Here is a 20,442-nt window from a genome sequence, read left to right on the forward strand (position 1 = left end):
TTAACATACTTTTAGTTTTCATGTGAAACTAATAAGTGAAGGGAATTGTTGTTCTACATGTGAAATATATTAATACAGCTGGTAGATTGCTTCAGTTTTAACATGAAACTGACTAATAAAAAGCTGAAAAGAATTAATCTTCTTAAGGTGAAATGAACAAATACAGCTAGGAGGTTACTTTTTAGTTTTAACCTGAAATTGACTGATACGAGGAAGAAGACTAATTATTTTTCCTAATGTGAAGTGAATGAAGAACGTTGGTAGTAGATGACTTGCAGTTTTAACCTGAAACTGGCCAATAAAGGTAGAAGAGAATTATTATCCTTAATATCAAATGAATGATTAAAGCTGGTAAATTTACTTTTATTGGTCAATTTCACTTTAAAATTAAAAGGGAGAAGATCAATTGTTTTACTGAATGTTCATTGTGGAATACAGTTGGTAGTTTGTTCGGTTTTCACTTCAAACTGACCGATAAAATGCAAAAGAGAATGAATCTTCTTAAAGTGAAATGAACAAATACAGATAGGAGGTTACTTTTAGTTATTTTAAACCTGAAAGTGAGCAATAAAAGGGAGACCAATTGCTTAATGTTAACATTAAATTAAGGAATACAGCTGGTAGACAGCTTTCAGAATTAACATGAAATTGACCCCCCAAAAAGGTAGAAGAAAATCATTTTTCTTAAGATAAAATGAAATAATACATCTGGTAAATTACTTTTGGTTTTTATGTGAAACCGATAAATAAGAGGGAGAAGATCAAGTTTTTCTCTTAATGTGAAATGAACAAATAAGGCTGGTAGATTACTTTTAGTTTTAATCTGAAACTGATAGATAAAAGCTAGAAGAGAATTATTCGTCTTAACATGAAATGAACTAATAAAGCTAATTGATTGCTTTTAGTTTTAACTCGAACCTGGTAAATAAAGGGGAGAAGATCAATTGTTTCCCTTAATGTTAAATTAGCGACTATGACTGGTAGATTGCTTTCATTATTAATGTGAAATTGACCAATAAAAAGTGGAAGAGAAAGCTTTTAATTTTAATGTGAAACCAGGAATCCTGGTTTTCTCTGATTTAAAAAAAATCCCCAATTTTTGGATTAAAAAAAATAACCCCAAATCCACATTTTATCTTGATTAAAATGAAACACCACATGTATATATTAGTGGTGTTTCATTTTAACCATGGAAAGATGTGGATTTGGGGTTAGTTTTTAATCCTAAAATTGGCGATTTTTTAAAATCAGAGAAATCCAGGATCCCTGCTGATAAATAAAAGGGAGAAGATTTAAATTGTGTTTCTTAATGTGAAATTAATAAATAAGGCTGGTAGGTTACTTAGAGTTTTAACATGAAACTAGCCAATAAAAGGGAGAAGAGAATTATTCTTCTTAATAGGAAATGAACAAATAGGGCTAGTTGATTACTTTTAATTTTAACATGAACTTGCCACATACAGTAGAGTATCTGGAAAGTCATTTACCCCTGGAAGGTTTTATATTAGCCAAATCATCGGCCCATAGTTGGGTTTTGCTGGTTGTTGAGACAATGGTGCATTGTGCACTGAGAACTTAAAACCTTGCCCAGAACCAGGCGTTTATTTCATGCCGGGGTTTTTTTTTTTATATTTCCTGTCCAGGACAGGAATTAAGGCCCAGGTATCAGCACTTTCTACAGCTGTTTGATCATCCAGAAAAACTGATTATCAAGATTGAAGGCAATACTAATTAGTTCTGATTAACTGACTTTCTACTGTATCGTAAATTAGCTAATTGGGTTGGAAACATTTTTTTTCAGCTAACCATAAATACACGCACAAAAAGGCAATCAAGGGCCTCTAGGGTGTGTGCTACATGATAGAGGTGGTAGCAAAGATATTAGTTTTAATGATAGCAATGATAGTGATTGTAATGATGATGATGATAATTACTGTCACCATCACTGCAATCATTGCTACCCGATAGCTGTGATAGCAATGATACTAGTAGTAGCAGTAGTCAACCACTGATCCTTCTGGATCACGGTGTATGAGTGAGAGGTCACTAGGACTGTTGATGCATATGCCTAGGCAGGAGTATGGAGGAGCGGAGGCTGCCCAAACCTTCCATCCCACCTTTAGGCCATTGAGACTGTATCCAAGGCCAGACTGAGTTTGGGCAGGCAGTGCCTCATTAGCTGTAACTATCTTACCTGCATATCTGGGAGTCAAACCCAGCTCTTCCACATAGTGGGCAAGGATTCTACCACTGATCACAACAGTGGGTGATATTTGTTGTAATGATGATACTAATGATAGTAATAGAAATGATGACAGTAATGATAACAGTAATCGTTTCTATCATTACTATCACTATGATACAAGTAGTAATGATGATAGTGATGATGTAATAATTGCTATCAACATTATTCTCATTACTATTCTCATTACTATTACCATCACTGTCAACATTACTACAATCATTTTGACTAGTATCTTTGCTATTACTACTACTACCATCATCATTACTATCATTGCTATTACCATGGTAGTAACAATGATGGTAGTAATGATACTAGCAGCAATGATGATAGTAATGATAGTAGTAAAAATAATGACAGTGATAATAATGGCAATCATTACTATTGTTGCTATTTCTATGGTACTAGTAGTAATGATGACAGTGATGATAATAGTAATGATTACTGTTGTTACAACTATCATTACTACTAGCACCATAGTAATAGTAATGATAGTAATGATTGCTGTTATCATCACTGTCATCATTTTTACTACTATTATTACTAAAATTCCTACCAGTATCACTGCTATCATCACTAATGATTCCACTACCACTATCATCATTACTACCATCATCATTACTAGCATGATAATGGTGATAGAAATGGTAATAATGATGATGGGTGATGGCAGCAATAACCATTGTCATGGCTGTTATTCCTGCTGTCATTTTTATCATTATCAGTATAGTCATCATTATTTTATTGTTACCATTTTGCTATTTTATTGGTATTGTTTTATTGTTGCTGTTACACCCACAGAAAGGTAACACTTGGGTAAATCTCAGATCAAGATGGGAAATTATTTTCAGCGTCACCACATTGACAAATATGTTTCGAATCAAATGGAGAGATTTTGTGCATTTTTTTAGTTTTTCACACAAAATCACAAGCACTCTGCTGTTACCACTAGAGATGGAGGATTCCTTTGAGTTGTACCCTGAAATACTGCAGCTGTCTGGAGAGAACCAGAAGATGGGTTTTAATTAATAACGTGAAACTTATGTATTTTGTACATTTTCTGCTAAAGCTGAAACAAAAACTTAACCTAAGAACATCAGAGCTGCCATAGACTGGGCCAGACCTTGGTCCATGTTGCCTGGTCTCTTATGTCCCATGGGGGCAAAGAGTGGATGCTGGAAGGGGGACTGAACTGGGTCTAACCAGGGTTTTTGCCACTGTTCCTCTCCCACCTGAAGCCTCCAGCATTTAAGGTCTAGGAAGTTCTGATTCAGAAGCCTCACTCCTGTGCTCATTGGCTACAAATGCCCCTTTCCTCCAAGAATGAGTCCAATCCCTGTTTGAATTTGGCTGAACTCTCAGCTTCCACCTCTAGCAGGTTGTTGGAGCCAGAGGCTACAGCCCAGCTGTGGGCTGTAATGCTAAGTACAAGCTGCTCAGGAGGACTGAGCAACGATCTGGAAGACAAGGATGGAGTGCACCCTCAGCAAGTTTGCAGATGACACCAAGCTGGGAGCAGTAGTTGATACGCTAGAGGGTAGGGCTAGGACTCAGAGAGACCGCAACAAATTGGAGGATTGGGCCAAAAGAAATCATATGAGGTTCAACAAGGACAAGTGCAAAGTGCTGCACTTAGGACAGAACAGTCCCATGCACAGGCTGGGGACTGACTGGCTAAGCAGCAGCTCTGCAGAAAAGGACCCAGAGTTCACAGTTGGCAAAAAGCTGAATATGAGCCAACAGTATGCCCTAGTTGCCAAGGCTAATGGCATCCTGGGCTGCATAAGTAGAAGCATTGCCAGCAGATTAAGCGAAGTGATTCTTCCCCTCTATTCAGCATTGGTGAGGCCACATCTGGAGTCCAGTGTTGGGGCCCCACTCCAGAAAGGATGTGGGCAACATATGCTGTGGAAGGCTAGGACAAATGGGGTTTAACCCCCCTAGTACAGGGCAGCGGTGGCAGGGCAGAGGGCCACAGGGCAGCCCAGGCATGGGCTCTGGGTGGCTGCAGCAAGGCAGGGAGGGCACACACAGACACAGGCACACAGCCACAGCCTGTAGCAGCCCGGTGGCATGTAGAGCACTGACCACGACAACAGGTAAGTCTGTCATGTGGAAGGGGCATGGGTGGCCAGATCGAGACCTCCACAGTGAAGGAGAGAGTGAGACAGAGGCAGAGGCAGGGGCTGGGATGAATGGGTCACTGGGGCTGGGGTGGGTTGTGGGATGCTCGGAGCCCGTGCGGCTCATCTAGGGGTTTTGGAGTGGGGGGGCTCCCTCCACTGCCCATACCCCAGCAGAGGCTCAGAGAGCACATGCCTCCTGAATCTGTGTGGGGTGGAGGTGGTTGCTGCTGTGGGCTGGGCTCTGTGCCCGGCTGCTGCTGCTACGGGAGTGGCACAATGCCATGTGCCTGCCATGCGCTAACGACACCATGTCCCCTGCCTGCCCAGCAATGGCCAGCACATAGTGTCACACCACTCCCAAGGCAGCGGTAGCAGGGCCAGAGCCCAGCGTACAGCAGCAGCCACCTCCACCCCGTGCACAGATCCAGGGGCACATGCCTCCCAGGCCTCCACCAGGGTGCCCACAGCAGCAGGAGGTCCCCTGCCCCACCCCATGCCACTGGACAAGTTGCCCAGGCTCCAAGCATCCCACAACCTGCCCTGGCTCCTGGGGCCCCATTCACCCCAGCACCTGCCCCTGCCTCTGCCCCACTCCCTCCCTCACCATGGGGACCTCAATATGCTCCCCACTGTGGTGACGCAAAGGGGGTTCATGGGGGTGCAACCGCACCCCCTGAGAGTGCTGGTGCACCCCCTGACAGCAGCATTTCCCACTTAGGCAATGAGTGGGGGGGGGCAGACAAGAGTGCTGGTGCCCCCTCTTAAAGCATCAGCTGGGGAATGGGGGTGCCAGGTGAAGTGATCCCATGGTCCCCCCATGACTGATCACGCTGATGGGGGGGGGTTCCCCCACAGCCAATTGCACTGGCCCGGAAGTGCAATCGGCTGCAGGTGACACCCCCCCCATCTCAAGTCGCTGACTGGCCACTGGGGGGGCAAGTGCCCCCCACCCCGACTCAGGAGGCACCAGTCACCCATGTGCCCCCCCACACCATTTCCCCACAACAAACTTACCTGCTGGGGAGGGGGCTGCACACGCACAAGAACACCTGTGCTCAGCCCTCCCACCCTCCCCCAATAATATTTTCTCCCTCTGCCTGTGGTGGGCAATTTGGAGATTGTCCAGAAGAGGGTAACAAAAAAGGCCAGGGAGCTGGGGCACGTGATTTATAAGGAGAGGTGGAGGGAACTGGGCTTATTTAGTCTGGAGAAGAAGAGACTGGGGGGGTGTTTAATAGCAGCCTTCAACTCCCTGCAGAGGGTTCAAAAGAGAATGGAGCTGGACTTGTCTCAGTGGTGGCAGACGACAGGACAAGGAGCAATGGGCTCAAGCTGCAGCAAGGGAAATTTAGGTTAGATATGAGGAAAAAAAATTCACTAGGAGGGTAGTGAAGCACTGGAACAGGTTACCCAGAGAGGTGGTGGAATCTGCATCCCTAGAGGTTTTGAAGACCTGGCTAGAAAAAGCCTTGGCAGGAATCATCTAGTTGGGGTTGGTCCCACTTGGAGCAGGGGTTGGACTAGATGTGACCTCCTGAGGTCCCTTCCCACGCTCATTGTCTGTGATTTTATGCCTGGGCCAGCTGAGGGAGATAATTAGTGGCCACAGGAAGTTAAAAGGGTCCCAGGGAGGTGGGTCAGACAGAGAAGGTAAGAGAGAGCAGCTTGGCCAGTAGCTGAGACCAGACCAGGGACTCTCAGTGTCTGGGAAGAGACCCATTGGCTGTAAGACTCAGAGCAGCAGCCCCACGCCATGAGCTGAGTTGTAGCTCGCTTGAGAGGAAACACTGCAGGAGGAAGGAGCAGTGGTAAACCAACCTGGAGGCACTTTCTCAGGGGCTAAAGAGGCCTCAGACCTGTCAGTTAACCTTTTATGGACTCTATTTGTGTTAGTGCTTGAGGGCCGACTGATGTGGGATGTTTCCCCTGGTTATTAAAGACTGTTTCATGGTTAAAGACCTCGTAAGCTAATCAGTAACCCTGATCTTGCTACACCATCTTGTCTGCTGGTGAACACCCTCTGCCCCGCCTCTTTAAAGACCCACTGGGTGAAAAAAAAAGTCCTTTTATTAGCTTTAATCTTCTTGTCTATTCATTTTATGTTGTGACCCCTTGTTCTTGTCTGGCAAGAGATCTACGTTCTATTGTTGCTTTTCTTGTTCATTTTTAGTATGAAGTGTTCATATCCAAGTTGGCAAATACCAGGGGAGGAGGGGGGGGGGGTTAATTTAACGATATGATGATGATTTTAATGTGATGTTTTTAATTTCTTTCTACATTTCTGAACATACATTATATAGAAGAAAAAAAGGGAGCCAATAAGATGTTTTGCTCTATTTGTCTTTCTTCTGGTTTGGAAGTTATTCAATTGTCTTATTACAGGTTGGCCCAAGCCTTTGTTGGGAAGAGTGGCGTATGGACAACGTGGGTCTAGGGGACATGGTGATGGACAACACAGGTCTCAGGGATGTGGAGATGGATGACACGGGTCCAGGGAATGAGGACATGGAAGACATGGTTCTTGGGGGTGTAGAGATAGAGGATGCAGGTTCAGGGGCTGCAGTGATGGATGAAACAAGTCCAGGAACCATGGATATGAGGATGTGGAGATGGAGAATGCAGATCTAAGGGATATAGCTATGGTGGATGCAAATCCAGGGGACATAGAGATGGACCAGGCAACGTAGTAATGGGTTACACAAGTCCAGGGCATATAGCAATGGATGGATTGGAGTCCAGAGGATACAGCAATGGACAATGTGGGTCCAGAGGACATAGCGATTGGTGGATGGGGGTCTAGGGGATATAGTGATAGGGGATGTATGTCTAGGGTACATAGCAATGGACAACACAGGGGAAGTACAACTGGAGGATGAGAGTCTAGAGATGTAGCAAAGGAGGATTGGGGTCTAGGAGATGTAGCAATGGAAGAAGCAGGTCCAGGGACATAGAGATGGAGCAAATGGGTCTAGGGAATGTAGAGATGTAGGACATGGGTCTAGGGGCCACAGGAATGGATAGATATGGGTCTAGGGGATGTAGAAATGGAGCAGGCAGGTGTAAGGGATGTACAGATGGAGGGTGTGGGTCATGGGGACGTTGTGATGCAGAACATGGGTCTACAGGATGTAACAATGGGCGGCGCAGGTCCAGGAGCCATATTGCTGAGGAATGTGTTTCTATGGGACTTAAACACACAAGATACATGTCTAGGAGATGTAGATATTGAGAAAAGGCTAGACCCGGGTTCTCCTAAGTTTCACAAGGCTAAAACCAGACAACCTACTCCCGTCTCCCCTTTTATGCTTCTCCCCTCCCATGTCACCCCTATGGCCACTTTGAACACAAAAGCCCAAAGAAAAGCTGCTTTTCTCTGCCCCATGGCCCTGAATCTCTCTCCACTGCTCCCCAGCCCTGCCGGTGCCCCTCACTCCCCCATGCCCTTGTCTAGGGCCTGTTCTCTCCCCTGTGGTTTCTTCCCCTCAAGCATCTCATCTGGTTTCCGCTGCAGCAAGATGAAATTGTATTGGCCTTTAAAGAATGGGGAGAGGCTGGCCGAGGAGCTGAGGCCTGGCTGGGGTGGGCCAGGGTTGTGGGGAGGCAGGAAATTAGTTAGCTGGGCTCTAACAAGTCTCATGCCCTGGCTAAGAAAACCACACAAGCAGCAAGACACACGTACACGGAAAGTTACACAAGGGCTGCTTGGAAACTCCCTCCTCCCCACCCCCGGCCCCAACACATGCACACATTTCTGGCACCTGCCTTTGTGGGGGTTCACTAGCGTGCGAGAGGCAGAGGGCTGCAGGCCGGGTGTGAGGGGCACCAGCAAGGCTGTAGGGGCTGTGTGTCAGAAGTGAGGGGCATCAGGAGGGCTGTGAGGGGAGGGAGCCGGGACCTGCAGGTTGGGAGTGAGGGGCACCAGCTAGGCGGAGGCAGGGACAAGGGACTCTGGGTCAGGAGTGAGGGGCACCGGCCAGGCTGGTGGGGGACAGGAGGCTGGGGGTCAGGAGTGAGGGACACCAGCCAGGCTGGGGGGAGCAGTGACTGCAGGACAAGAGGGCACCACCTGATGGTGAGTTGGGGCGCAGCATGGACCTGTGTCCTGGACGTCTGGGTTTTCTGCATGTGCCCCAGGTGCCCCCTGCTGGCCCATGCTGGGTTCACAACCTGGATGGGGGGGGAGTCATGACTGCCCCCGATGGCTCCAGGGGGATGTTCCCTGCCCCACAGCAAGAGCTGCGTAGACCACAGGTAGCTGCTTCCCCTGAGGAGGCACCCGGTCATGCCCCTTCTTCACCCGCAGCTCCACGTAGTTTGGCTCCAGCCCAGCAGCCTGGTCCTGGGCACAGAGAGGGTTGTCAGCCCGCCTGCACCCAGCATTCCCTGGGCCTCCCAACCCCACACCCCTACGAGTTACCCCAACTCGGGTCACCCTTACCCGGCTGCTCTGTCCATCTGGCCCTGAATGTGCTTCTTCATCCATTCCTCCCTCCATCCCCACACTCACTTCTCCCCACCTCCACCCCTTCACTCTCCACACACAGGTTCTCTCTTTCTGGCCCTAGCCTCGGCTGCCCTCACTGCCTGGGGCAGGACTGCCATGTCAAGTGCCAGGATGGAGGGGCTGAGGGTGCTCCTGTTTCCTGGGGCACATTCAGGGTCTCACCTGTCTTGGGTGCTCCCATCGAGATTCTGTCTCTCTCCTGCCTGTTGTTGAGGGATTAAAACCATAATTAGCAATGAATTAGTTATTTTATCCCTAGCAAGTATGGTCTAATGACTAATTTTTTACAGGTAATGATTGATTAGCCATAACCAATAGCCATGATTCAACTGTCAGTCAGTTGTCAGTAATCATTCATTGTTAGCCAGTAATAAAAGAGCTATTCAATAACCAAAAATGAAGCAGGAGTTAACTGAAATAATCAATAATTATCCCAGAGCCATCAGCCATAACAGCTCCGGAATGGATCATTGTGGATCAATTAGCCAATTCAATTCAAGCAGAATGCAATTAGCCAATAATTAGCAATCAATGATAAACCAAAAAACAATTCCCAATAGATAACAGTATCCAAATAACCACTAATGGATATTTAGCCCATAGCCAACAACCAACACTAACTTGCTAATATATCGAATGCTAGTAATCAATTATCATTTAAAGGACAAAAAAAGCAATAAATGGGAAATGAACAACAAAGAACCAAGAATCAATTACCAGTAGCTAATATTCAGTATTCAAATAATCAATTACCCACGTGGCCAATAGTAACTCAGTAATGCATCATCATTCATTAGCATTCAAATTTAATCAATAGCCAGTAAATAACCAGTAATCAATCAACAAGAGCTGATAGTCAACATTCAATTAACCAATAAGCAATAATGAGCCCATAGCCAGCACCCAACAACTACTCAATGACCAGTCTCTGAAACTCTACCAACTCTATGAAATTATGAAACAGTCGTCAGGGGGTTATCAATCAGTATTCCAGTATCTAATAATCAGTAGTCTCCCTTAACCAGTAAACAGGCAGCAATAACTAATAGCACTCAAATAACAAACCACCAGTCAGTACCCAATTAAAGCTTAATATTCCATCATCAGCCAATTATCTGACATTAATAATCAATTCTCAAACACCCCTGGTCAATCAGCAATAGCCAATGATCAATGATCTGTCCATAGTCACTGTTGCCAAATAAGTCACAACCAATCATTAATAACCAATGAATATTCAATCATCAAAAGGCAAGAATCAGACAGGTAATCATTAAACAAGAATCATTTGTCACTCCACAGAGAATAGCCAATAGCCAACAAGCAGCAATAATCAATAGTCACTGATCAGGAATTAGTATACCACCAACAAGGCATAATGATTCCAGAGTATAACCAATAGACAATAATCAGCTGCTGAGAAACATGAACTAGAAAGTGACCAGTTCAATAATATCCAATCAATAGCAAAACCTTGCCAATCAGCAGCCAGCTGTCATGGACTGGCAAGCACCCAACAGGGGATAATCAATAACTGTCAATCAATAATCTCTAGGTCTTAATTTGAGGTGAGCCAACAGTCCTCAGCCAATCACCAGTGGGGAGGTGATCAATCATTTGCAGCCAATTAAGAACCACCCACTGGCAGCCAATAAGGAGGCAATAACCAGTCATCATGAGCCTGGATTCAACACTCTGAAGCAAATAGAGGTGTTTGGAGAATGGGTCCTTTCAAGGTTGGTCCAAGATTGAGACCAAAATGTATAATATTGACTCTGTTTTGGGGGGGAAATGCTGAAAAATGTGACTTTGGCAGCATGAAGGAGAAGCAATTGAATATTCAAAACAAGCATTAAAAGGCAAGAGACGTAACACATGCATCATATATGAGGTTATAATCAGTGTTATCAGGTCACACAGGACATTGCAAGTGGAAGGGGGACGTCCAAAGGGAAAGAACTCAGTACAGTTTGGTGTCTTGCTTGAGGGTTATGAGTAGGGCTGGAGATGTGGGTGGGGTGCATGATGGGAGGTTATGGGTTGGGCTCATGGTTGGTGTTGGGGTCAGGGCTGAGGTCACAAGTTGGGGTTTGGCTGGAGGCCAAGGTTTGGTGGGGGGTCCCTAGTTGCACCCATGGGTTGGGTTGGTGTTGATGGGTTGGTGGAAGGGTGGGGTTGCAACTGGGGTTAGGTCATGGTTGGGGATCATGGGATCTGTTGGAATCACAGATAGGGTGGGGGGTCATATGTAGAGACTTGGGTCAAGGTATGGGGTCAGAGGTGAGGTTGGGGGTCATAGTCAAGGATGGATTCTAAGTATGAGGTCTGGTGGAGTTGGGGTCACCTCCAGAAAAGGGGTCAGGTCTGCACTTGGGTCACAGGTTGGGGGGTGGCCACAGGATTGGATGGGGGATCAGAGGGTAAGCAGGGGGTCATGAACAGGACAACCTTGTGACCTCACCTTGTCGCTGCCTGCGTAGGACACACACCAGGATGGCGGCTATGACTGACACCAGCCCCATGGCCCCCAGCCCAGCCCCCATGGCTCCCCACAGCCATGAGTTCATGGTTTGGCTGGTCCCTGTCCCTGAAGGAGAAGGAGGAAGTGAGAAACACACCCAGAAGGAGAAGCGAAGGGGCAGCAGGTCCCATCCCCAGGACTCCTCCCTACAGGGGTGACCTGCACACCCAGACCAGGCTAAACTGGGGAAAAGATGACTCAGGTGTCCAGGCTCCCAACCCCCCACCCCACTCTAACCCACTAGACCCCTCTCCCCTTCCCACTCCCAGACAACCCAGGCATCTGGGCTCCCATCCTCCCCATTGCCCCTCAAACCAATCACTGGGACAGAACCCAGGCAGCCGAGCCCCCAACCCTCCTTGCTCTAACCCACTAGCCCCCACTCACCTTCCTGATAAAGGAGGAGAACCCAGGTGTCTGGACTCTGAGCTGCTGCCCCAAACCCTCCCCTCCCCCAATGGGGGTAGACCCTAGGCATTTGGATGACTCACCAGGCCTGTCCACGTGCAGCCGGGTGCCATTGCCGGCCACCTCAGGTGCTCCGTGCAGGGTCACCAGGCAGTGGTAGGTGCCAGCATCATAGTGCCGCAGGTCATGGATCTCCAGGTCTGCCCGGCCCTCCTCAAGGAAGATCCTGGCCTCGGGCATTCCCAGACGCCCCTGAAAGGGCAGGACCCCCGGGGCCACCTTCAGCCCTGGCTCCTTCTCCCAGCGGTAGCTGCCCACTTGGGGACCCTGCACAGAGGTCTTGTAGGAGCAGGGCAGGGTGACAGAGCCACCCTCCAGGCCCTGGGCCCAGCCAGGCTGAGACACCCTGAGCTCCTGGGACCAGGACCCTGTGGGAAGAATAGGTAGGTCAGAAGGACGGATGGACAGACCCCACTCCCATCCCAGACCCCACCCCCCTCCCTGAGCAGAGAGAGAACCCATGCGTCTGGGCTTCCAGCCCTTCCTGCTTCATATCTGCTTCATCCCTTCACTTTGCCTCTTGTCTCTCTCTGTCTGTCTCTTTCTGTCTCTTGTTCTTCCTTTCATTTTTCTTCTTTCCTGTATCTTTTGTTTGTTCTTGGGGCAGGGGACTTTTTGGGTGGTTTGTCATCTTTTGCAGGGGGAGGGATAGTTTTGTACAGGATTTTCAGGGTGATTTACCAAAACCTAAGGTTGAAGAAATGTTCAGCTTCCAGCCATGAAAGCTGGTGGCTGGCAAATAGCTGCCAACATCCAAAACGGATGGAGGATTTTAAATGGGAATCGGGGTTGATTTGCTGGCAAGGGATTTTCGTTTCTTCTTTTCCTAGAATCACAGACAATGAGGGTTGGACAGGACCTCGGGGGTCACATCTAGTCCAACCCCTTCGTCAAAGCAGGGCCAGTCCCAACTGCATCATCCCAGCCAAGGCTTTGTCTACTGGGGTCTTCAAAACCTCCAAGGATGGTGGTTCAGCCACCTCCCTGGACAGCCTGTTCCAGTGCTTTACTACACTCCTCATAAGAAAGTTGTTCCTAATACCCATGGGCGACTGGTGCCTCCTGAGTCGGGGTGGGGGGCACCAGATTGCCAACGGGGGATGGGGGGAGCCCTCAATGACCGATCACCGAGCTGGTGGCAAAACCAGAAGTGCACTTCTGGTTTGAGGCTGGCACTTCCAGGGGGTGCACAGCCAATATCAGGGGGTGCACGTGCACCCGCATGCACCCCCTACATGTTGCCAATGCTAATACCTAAGGCTAACTTCTCTTGCTGCAACTTGAGCCCATTGCTCCATGTTCTGTCATCTGCCCCCACTGAGAGCAGTCCAGCTCCATCCTCTTTACAGCCCCCCTGCAGGGAGTTGAAGGCTGCTATGAAATCCCCTCCCAGACAACAACAACCATAGACAACAGGGATTGGAAGGGACCTCAGGAAGCCACATCTAGTCCAGCCCTCACTTAAAGTAAGATTAGCCCCAACTAGATCAGCCCCAACTATCTCATCTTTTCTTCTCCAAACTCAATAATAAACCCAGTTCCCTCAGCCTTTTCGCACAAGCCATGTGTCCCAGCCTCCAAACCATCTTCATTGCCCTCCATTGGACTCTCTCCAATTTGTAGTGGGGGCCCAAAATGAGATAGTTTTCTATCCTTCCTTCCTTTCTTTTCTTTTCTTTCCTTTCCCTTCCCTTCCATCCTTGTCTCCTTTTATTTTTTTCCCTTTTCTTCCTTTCTTCTCTTTGCTGGAGATTTGGGAGGTCATTTTTCTTTCTTCTTTTCTTTCTCTCTCTCTCCCTCTTTTTCTGATGAGTCATGCTTCCCTTTTTCCCCTCCTCTTTCCCTTTCATCCATAACACATCTCTACAATACAACTCTAAGAAGAAAACTAAAAGCTTTCTTCCTTCCCTTCTCTCTGTCTTGGTAGCTCTCGGTGGGGGTGGGGGACAGGATTTCTGCAGTCATAAGGGTTTTTTTGCTCAAAGCCGTCAGCACTTCCCTCCGAAAACAAAATAGTGCCATCTGAGTGCTGATTTTTTATATATGTCAGATAGCACTATGTCATATAGCACATTATTACCCTCTTACATTATGTATATGTCATGTATAGTGCTATATCATATATACACATGCACACACACACATACATAGCTACATATATAGCTGTAGAGCATTGATTTGCTAGGGCTTATATACTGTATATCATATATATGCCATAGTGCATGGGTTTGCTATAGCTTACATATATACACGTATGTATGTATGTATATGTATGTAAGCTCTATCAAACCCATGCACTATAGCATATATATGATATACAATATATAAGCTATAGTGAATCAGTGTGTGTGTGTGTGTGTGTGTGTGTGTGTGTGTGTGTGTGTACATACACTAGCAAACTGCCTGTCAAGAATGATTGGGGGGCGACAGCAGGAGCGGAGCCTCACTTTTGGCCCTGCACCCCACTCACTCCACCCTGTTGCTTCAGGTCCAAACACACTCCTTCCTGCCCCCCCCATGCCCCCCCCCCCGCTTCAGGTCCAACCCTGCTCCACCCCTGTCCCCGCTTTGGGTCTGACCCCATTCCCCCCCTCCCTGCTGCTTTGGGTCCAAACATGCTCCCCCCGCCCCCCCCCCACTTTGGGTTCAAGCCCACTCCCCCTCTCCCCCCAACTTCGAGTCCAACCCCCTTCCCCACCTTCCCCCACCCACTTCAGGTCTGACCCTGCAACGCCCCGCTCCCTCCCCATCCAAGGAACTAGTGTAATTCGCCCTGGACTCATTTGAGTTTGATGGGCATCTCTCTTTCAGATTCAATGCAAAATCCAGCTTCCAGAATGTCTGGGTAGCGCCCCTTCTTCCCTCCACCCCCTCCAGCCCCGAGCTTCATGGAAAGGGATTTTCACCCCTGAGCTAACATTCACTGGATTTATTTCCACCCCTGAGTAAATGTCTCTAGTTAGAGGTAAAAGAGAGAGTCTTCAGGGCTGTGAAATGGAAGCAACATGGCAAGGAGCATCCTGGCAGAAGACAGGCTGGCTGGATTAGTGGAAGATCAAGAGCGCAAGAAGAGAGGGTGATTAACATTCAAGGAATGAAGAGATTAGCAGGAAGCTGGGAAACTGAGGAGCCATGAAATCACTGGACTCCCACACTGCTGCTTGCATAGAAATGCCCCTGCCACTGCCAAGCAGTTGGCTTTCAACTGTGGGTGGAGCAGGAATCATGGTCAATGACTCTATGACCCCTGGAGGCCCCTTCCAGTCCCACTTCTCTCAGACTATGACTCCATGACCTCCGGAGGTGCTTTCCATCCTAATTTCTCTAGGACTATGACTCTGTGACCCCTTCCTCGAGATCCCTTCCAGCCCCATTTCTCTAGGATGCTATGATTTAATTTTGACTATTTTTTGCCTAGTTTGTTGTGTTCTTTTAAACTCTCTCCATAATCTAGCAAACAAGCTAGATTCCAACAGGTATCTTTTGTTTTGCTCTGATCTCAAACAAGGCTGTAGCACAAGCCTCCTCGCCTAAGAACGAAGCTTCTAGTGTCTCTCTGCCTGGAGGAGAATGGGTGTTGCGCTCTGTGTGAGGATGCCCATTTTCCCCACCCCACTTTTCAAAATCCTACATCTGCCCCTGGAGACACCAAATCCAAACCTCAGAAAGTCTCCAGCCTGAGGGAGAAGGATGGGTTTGACTGGATTCCTCTTAGAAATCTCTGGTTTTCTCTAAGGAAGCCAGTGGATCTCATGGATCTTTGTAAGTTGTGACAGCCTGTATATGGTCTCGAGGGCTATCAGCGTGTCTCAGTAATGCCCGGTTGAGAGTCATGGGGCTGACTGAGGGCGTTCTAGGCCTCAGAAGCCAATGGATCTGGTTAGGGGGGATCTTGGGGTGATGGGGTGGAAAGGGAATGGTGGGGACCTGCTCCTGACCTGCAGCCCCCCGCCCTTCCAGCCCTGCTGGTGCTCCTCACTCCCAACCAGCAGCCCCCCTGCACTCTCCTGGCTTTGGTGGTGCCCCTCACTTCTGCCCTGCAGCCTCCTTCCAGTGCCCCTCACTTCCAACCAGCAGCCCCTTGCCATTGCCCCCAACTCACCGGAGCTGGCAGCTAGGAGACAGCAGAGGAGCAGTCCAGCCATGGTGCGACAAAGGTTGGGGACCAGTGGCTGTGGGGGGCCAGGTGGACTCCAGGGACCAGGAGGGACAGGACGTGAGGTCATGGAAAGTGGAGGGCAGGCAGGAAGGCACAGGGGGGAGATCAGCGAGGCCTGAGACCGGAAAACAACTCCCCCCCACCCCCAGCATCCGGCCACAGCCACCTGGTTGCCTGGCCCTGCCCCCCCCAGGCTGCCAGCACCCCTCAATCCCAACCCACAGCCCCCTACCACCTCTAGCCCTGCCAGTGCCCCTCATTCCTGACCTGCAGCCCCTGCTTCCCCAACCCTGCCAGCGCCCTTCGTTCTCAACTCGCAGCCCCCTGCCCCACCACTGCAGCTCAGACATTTGGGTTTTTTCCTTGCCCTGGGAGGAGAGTGGTGCCTGATGGTTAGATCAGGGGGCCTGGGAGCCTGGACAGTGGGATTTTCTGGGGGGGAGGCAGGCTGGAGGGTGAGAGAAAGGTAGTAGCTCCATTCTTGGCTGGGCTCTCGAAAGCTGCTGGTCACAGAACCCAGATGTCCAAGCTAGCAGGGCTAAGGCTCCCCCTGCTCCCATCCACAGCTCCTCCCAGCCTAGCTGCGGGCCAAGATGCAGCTGAGTCTGGGGTGGGACCTGACCACATAGAACAGCATTAGCATCTGGGGCTAGAGCTGAGGCTAAGACCCACCCAGCCAAGGCTCTGCAGAGGAAGTGCTGGGCCCCGGAAGGGGGAAGTGGCTGGGGTGGGCGGCCACCAGCAGCCTCCCGGACGCCTGGGTTCCACGCCACCCGAAGGCATGAGCTGCAAGCCAAACTATCAAGGTGACCACCCCTCCCCAGACACCTGGGTTCCCCAGGCCACCCCACCTCCCACCCCTGTGCTAGACTCCCTCCTGGATGCCCACGTTCCTGCCCTTCAGCATCTCAGCCTCTCCCGGACACCTGGGTTCTCTCCAGGGTCCTGGTCTCCCCCCAGCTCGGATGCCCAGGGTCTTTCTGGGGTTCTAGAGCTCTGCCCCGGCAGCCCTGACACCTGGGTTCTTTCCAGGTCTCCAGGCTCTGACCCCTCCTCACCACATCCTGGATGCCTGGGTTGTTTCTAGGGTGCCAGAGCCCCTCCCACAATAGCCAGGGTTCTATCCTGGATTCGAGACCCGCCCCCAGTCACCAGGACTCCTGGGCTCTAGAACCCGCCACCAACAGGCCGGACGCCGGGGTCTTTCCAGGAGCCGAGTCTCTCCCCGCCCCCACCAGGTCCTGGGCACTTAGGTTCTTTCCAGGGTTCTAGAGCATCGCCCCTTTCCTCCCCCCAGCTCTCAGGACACCAGGGTTCCCCCTCCCCCCTGTCCCACAACAGCCCCGACGCCTGGGTCCCTTTTCCACAGCTCAGCCGGAGAGGGGGGAAGGGATGGTTCCTCTTCCCAGGAAAGGAACATGCCAGAACGAAACTGGGGCGTGGAGGAGGCACTGTGGGTCGGGAGTGAGGGGCATCATGGGTAGAAGGGAGACTGCAGGTCAGGTGCGAGGGGCACCAGCAGGACTGGGGAGAGCAGGGGGCTGCAGGTTGAGAGTGAGGGGCACCGGGAGGGGGGCAGAGAAGACAGGGGCTTCAGGTCAGGAGTGAGGGGCACCAGCAAGGCTGGGGAGGGCAGGGGGCTGTGGGTTGGGAATGATGGGCACCGTTAACCCTTTGCTCCCCCTGCCCCCCCAGGGGGCAAGGACTTTGGGGCCCGGAAGGCCCAGCAGGAAGCGCAGCTGGATTCCATCAACCAGGTATTGCAAGGGGGCACCTGGGTCCCCTGGGTGGGGAGGGGCAGGGGGATGGGACCGGGGGGGCTGGGAGCCCGGATACCTGGGTTCCTTGGGAGGGTCACCACGTGGCACACAGTGACCCCAACAGTGGTTGTGCTCTGAGTGATGTCACCCACCGCTCCCCACGACCCCATGGGGGTGTGGCCGGCTCCCCTTCTAGCCCTGCCCCCCTCACCAGGCCCCTCCCACCCCCCCAGGAGTTCCTTGATCACCCCAAATATGGCCAGGACGAGGGGCTGCCAAGCCAGCTGGAGACCTTCAAGAGTAAGGCTGGGGAGGGCGGGGCCTGGGGAGCTGGGGGCAGGGCTCTAGGAGGTCAGGTGGGGCTCTGGGAGACAGGAGAGGGGGCTGGAGGCGGGGCCTGGACTGTGGGGGGGGGCTGAGGGAGGGGGCAGGGACGGGGGGGGCCATGCTGTGGCCCATGAGGGCGAGGCTCCAGGCATTGGGCGGGGCTCTGGGTGGGCAAAGAAGTGGCTGGGGGGGGGGACCTTGGCCACAGGGTTGAGTCTAAAGGGTGGGGTTGGGCTTTCCAGCAGCGGGCAGGGCTCTCAGGGGCAGGAGGAGGGGCTGAGCCCACGGCGTGGACCATAGGTTGGGGTCTAGGGGCCAGGAAGGCTGGAGGTGGGGCCTGGACTATGGGGGTGGGCCTCTTTGAAGTGGGCAGGGCTCTGGGGCAGGGCCTAGACTGTTGGTGGGGCGGAAGGAGGGGTCTAGAGGGCAGGGCCGAGCTGGGGGGTCAAGGGGAGGGGCTGGGGTGGGGCCTGGAACATGGAGGGAGGGCCTTGAGGCATGGGGCGGGCTGTGTCTGGCCCATCCGTCTGTCTGACAGACCGTCCCGCCCCGACAGAGAAGTACATGGAGTTCGACCTCAACTCAGATGGGGAAATCGGTGAGGCCCCCCCGCGCCCGTCTGGCCATACATCCCCTTTGCTGGGGCGGGGGGCGGTGGATTGTCCATCTCCCTGTCCACCCCCTACCCCCCACTTGTTGTATGTGGGGGCATTGGTGTCCATCTGTCTGTCAGGGCATGTCTCTGTGCACCTGGCCTCCAACCCCTGACTTTAGATGCCTGGCCGTCTTCAAGCCTGACTCTTGACACGCTGCCCAGTGTGCCACCCCCACTTGGACCCTTGATCCCTGACCTTCAATTTGCTACCCCTGACCTTTGACCTCTGACCTTTGATACCCAATTCACCACCCCTGACCCAAACCTGGATTCCAAATCCCTGACCCCCGTACTTTGATGCCTGACCCGCTGACCCTCGACCCCTGAGCTGGGATGCCTGAGGCCCCCACCTGTAATCCCAGCCCTTGTCACCCCTAGCCTCTGATCTTTAATCCCTGACTGCCTGATCCTTGACACACAACCCCTGACATCTGAACCTTGACCCCTCACCCCCCATGGGTCCTTGATCTTTTGACCACCAACCCCTGCAACTTTGTACCCTGACCCCTGGAACCTTGGCCATCCACCCCTTGGCATCTGACCTCTGACCCTTGACCCCTACAGACCTGATGTCACTCAAACAGATGCTGGAGAAGCTCGGGGTGGCCAAGACCCACCTGGAGCTGAAGCGACTCCTGCACAAGGCCACGGGAGGCACCAGCGACACCATCAGCTACCGCAGCTTCGTGCGGCTGCTGCTGGGCCCACAGTCCGACATCCGCGACCTGTGCGTGCCCACCCCCTCCAGCCTCTCGTGCCCCTGCCCGCCCCCCAGTGCCCCTGACTCCCTGGTGCCCCTCACTCCCAGCCTAAAACCTTCCCCACCCCAGCCCTGCCAGTGTCCCTCTCTCCTGGCCCACAGCCCCTGCCCCTCCACCCCAGCCAGTGCCCCTCACTCCCAACCCGCAGCCCCTGCCCCCCCAGCCCTGGCGGTGCCCCTCCCTCCCAGCCCACAGCCCTGCCAGGGCCCCTCACTCCTCACCTGCTCTCTCCACAGGATTCTCCTGTTCGAGAGCAAGGCCAAGGAGCAGGAGCCCTCCGCACCCGGGCCCCCCCGCAAGAGGGACATCACCGAGCTCCCCTAGCCTTGCTCCCAACCTGCGGGAGGACACGAAGTGGCGCTGATCCTGCAAAGGATGCTGGGAGGGGGGGCAGGGGGAGGAGGTTCCACCTCCTTGGTGAAGGAGGTTGGAGGGGTGAAAGGTCAGAGGTTACGTGGTGACCTCATGTGCTCAGCCATGTTAATAAAGGCCATTTAAGGACGCTGCTGTTGGGTGGTGTTGTCTGGGGGGGGGAGGCTAGATCATGGACCTGCTCCTAGCCAAACAGGGCCTCCCATGGGCTCGCAAGGCTCTGATTGGCTGAGAAGTGGGGCCTTGGCCTGGGGGGGTGGGGTTCTGAGGTGGAATAGTTCATTGAGGGCTGGAGGGGAGCTACAGTTGGGACAGTCCAATCCTCCCATGGGCCAGTCCAACTGGCAACACCTCCTTCTCCTGTGTAATGGGCCAGTCCATTTTACAGGGTGGGGGTGCCCAGGGGTCAGCAAAATACCGCCCGCGAGCCAAATCTCGCCCGTGGAGGGACTTTGGTCCCCCAGTCTCGCCTGGTCCAGGCACCATCCAGCCCGTGGCGCGTGTCCCACTACCCCACCCTGGCCATGCCCTGGCTGGAGCGAGCCAG

The 20,442-nt window shown here is 51.5% G+C and overlaps 2 protein-coding genes across 2 annotated transcripts; one reads left to right on the forward strand and one right to left on the reverse strand.

Moving 5' to 3' along the window:
- Positions 1-6,417: 6,417 nt before the first annotated feature.
- On the reverse strand, positions 6,418-16,746 carry LOC102570453 (natural cytotoxicity triggering receptor 3). The gene is made up of 5 exons (XM_014595701.3): positions 15,964-16,746; positions 11,885-12,229; positions 11,334-11,459; positions 9,035-9,075; positions 6,418-8,707 (listed from the first exon to the last, which is right to left on the reverse strand). Exons 1-5 carry the CDS (start codon positions 16,085-16,087, stop codon positions 8,552-8,554), a joined length of 792 nt encoding a protein of 263 aa, XP_014451187.1. The 5' UTR covers positions 16,088-16,746; the 3' UTR covers positions 6,418-8,551.
- On the forward strand, positions 16,745-20,024 carry AIF1 (allograft inflammatory factor 1). Its single transcript, XM_019487063.2, has 6 exons — positions 16,745-16,826; positions 17,716-17,777; positions 18,014-18,080; positions 18,664-18,705; positions 19,327-19,489; positions 19,760-20,024. The coding sequence occupies exons 1-6, from the start codon at positions 16,802-16,804 to the stop codon at positions 19,845-19,847; spliced, it is 447 nt and encodes a 148-aa protein (XP_019342608.2). The 5' UTR covers positions 16,745-16,801; the 3' UTR covers positions 19,848-20,024.
- The last annotated feature ends 418 nt before the right edge of the window (positions 20,025-20,442 follow it).

Source organism: Alligator mississippiensis, chromosome 11, assembly GCF_030867095.1.
Source record: "Alligator mississippiensis isolate rAllMis1 chromosome 11, rAllMis1, whole genome shotgun sequence".
NCBI lineage: Eukaryota > Metazoa > Chordata > Crocodylia > Alligatoridae > Alligator > Alligator mississippiensis.

Excerpts from the sequence above, each read along its gene's own strand:
- AIF1 (XM_019487063.2), top strand. The coding sequence starts at position 16,802 with ATGAGCTGCAAGCCAAACTATCAAG. Across the intron at positions 18,081-18,663 it reads CCAGCTGGAGACCTTCAAGA|AGAAGTACATGGAGTTCGAC; the intron begins GTAAGGCTGGGG and ends CCGCCCCGACAG. Across the intron at positions 19,490-19,759 it reads CAGTCCGACATCCGCGACCT|GATTCTCCTGTTCGAGAGCA; the intron begins GTGCGTGCCCAC and ends CTCTCTCCACAG.
- LOC102570453 (XM_014595701.3), bottom strand. The coding sequence starts at position 16,087 with ATGACCTCACGTCCTGTCCCTCCTGGTCCCTGGAGTCCACCTGGCCCC. Across the intron at positions 12,230-15,963 it reads TCTCCTAGCTGCCAGCTCCG|GGTCCTGGTCCCAGGAGCTC; the intron begins GTGAGTTGGGGG and ends TTCTTCCCACAG. Across the intron at positions 11,460-11,884 it reads GCTGCACGTGGACAGGCCTG|GGACAGGGACCAGCCAAACC; the intron begins GTGAGTCATCCA and ends CTTCTCCTTCAG.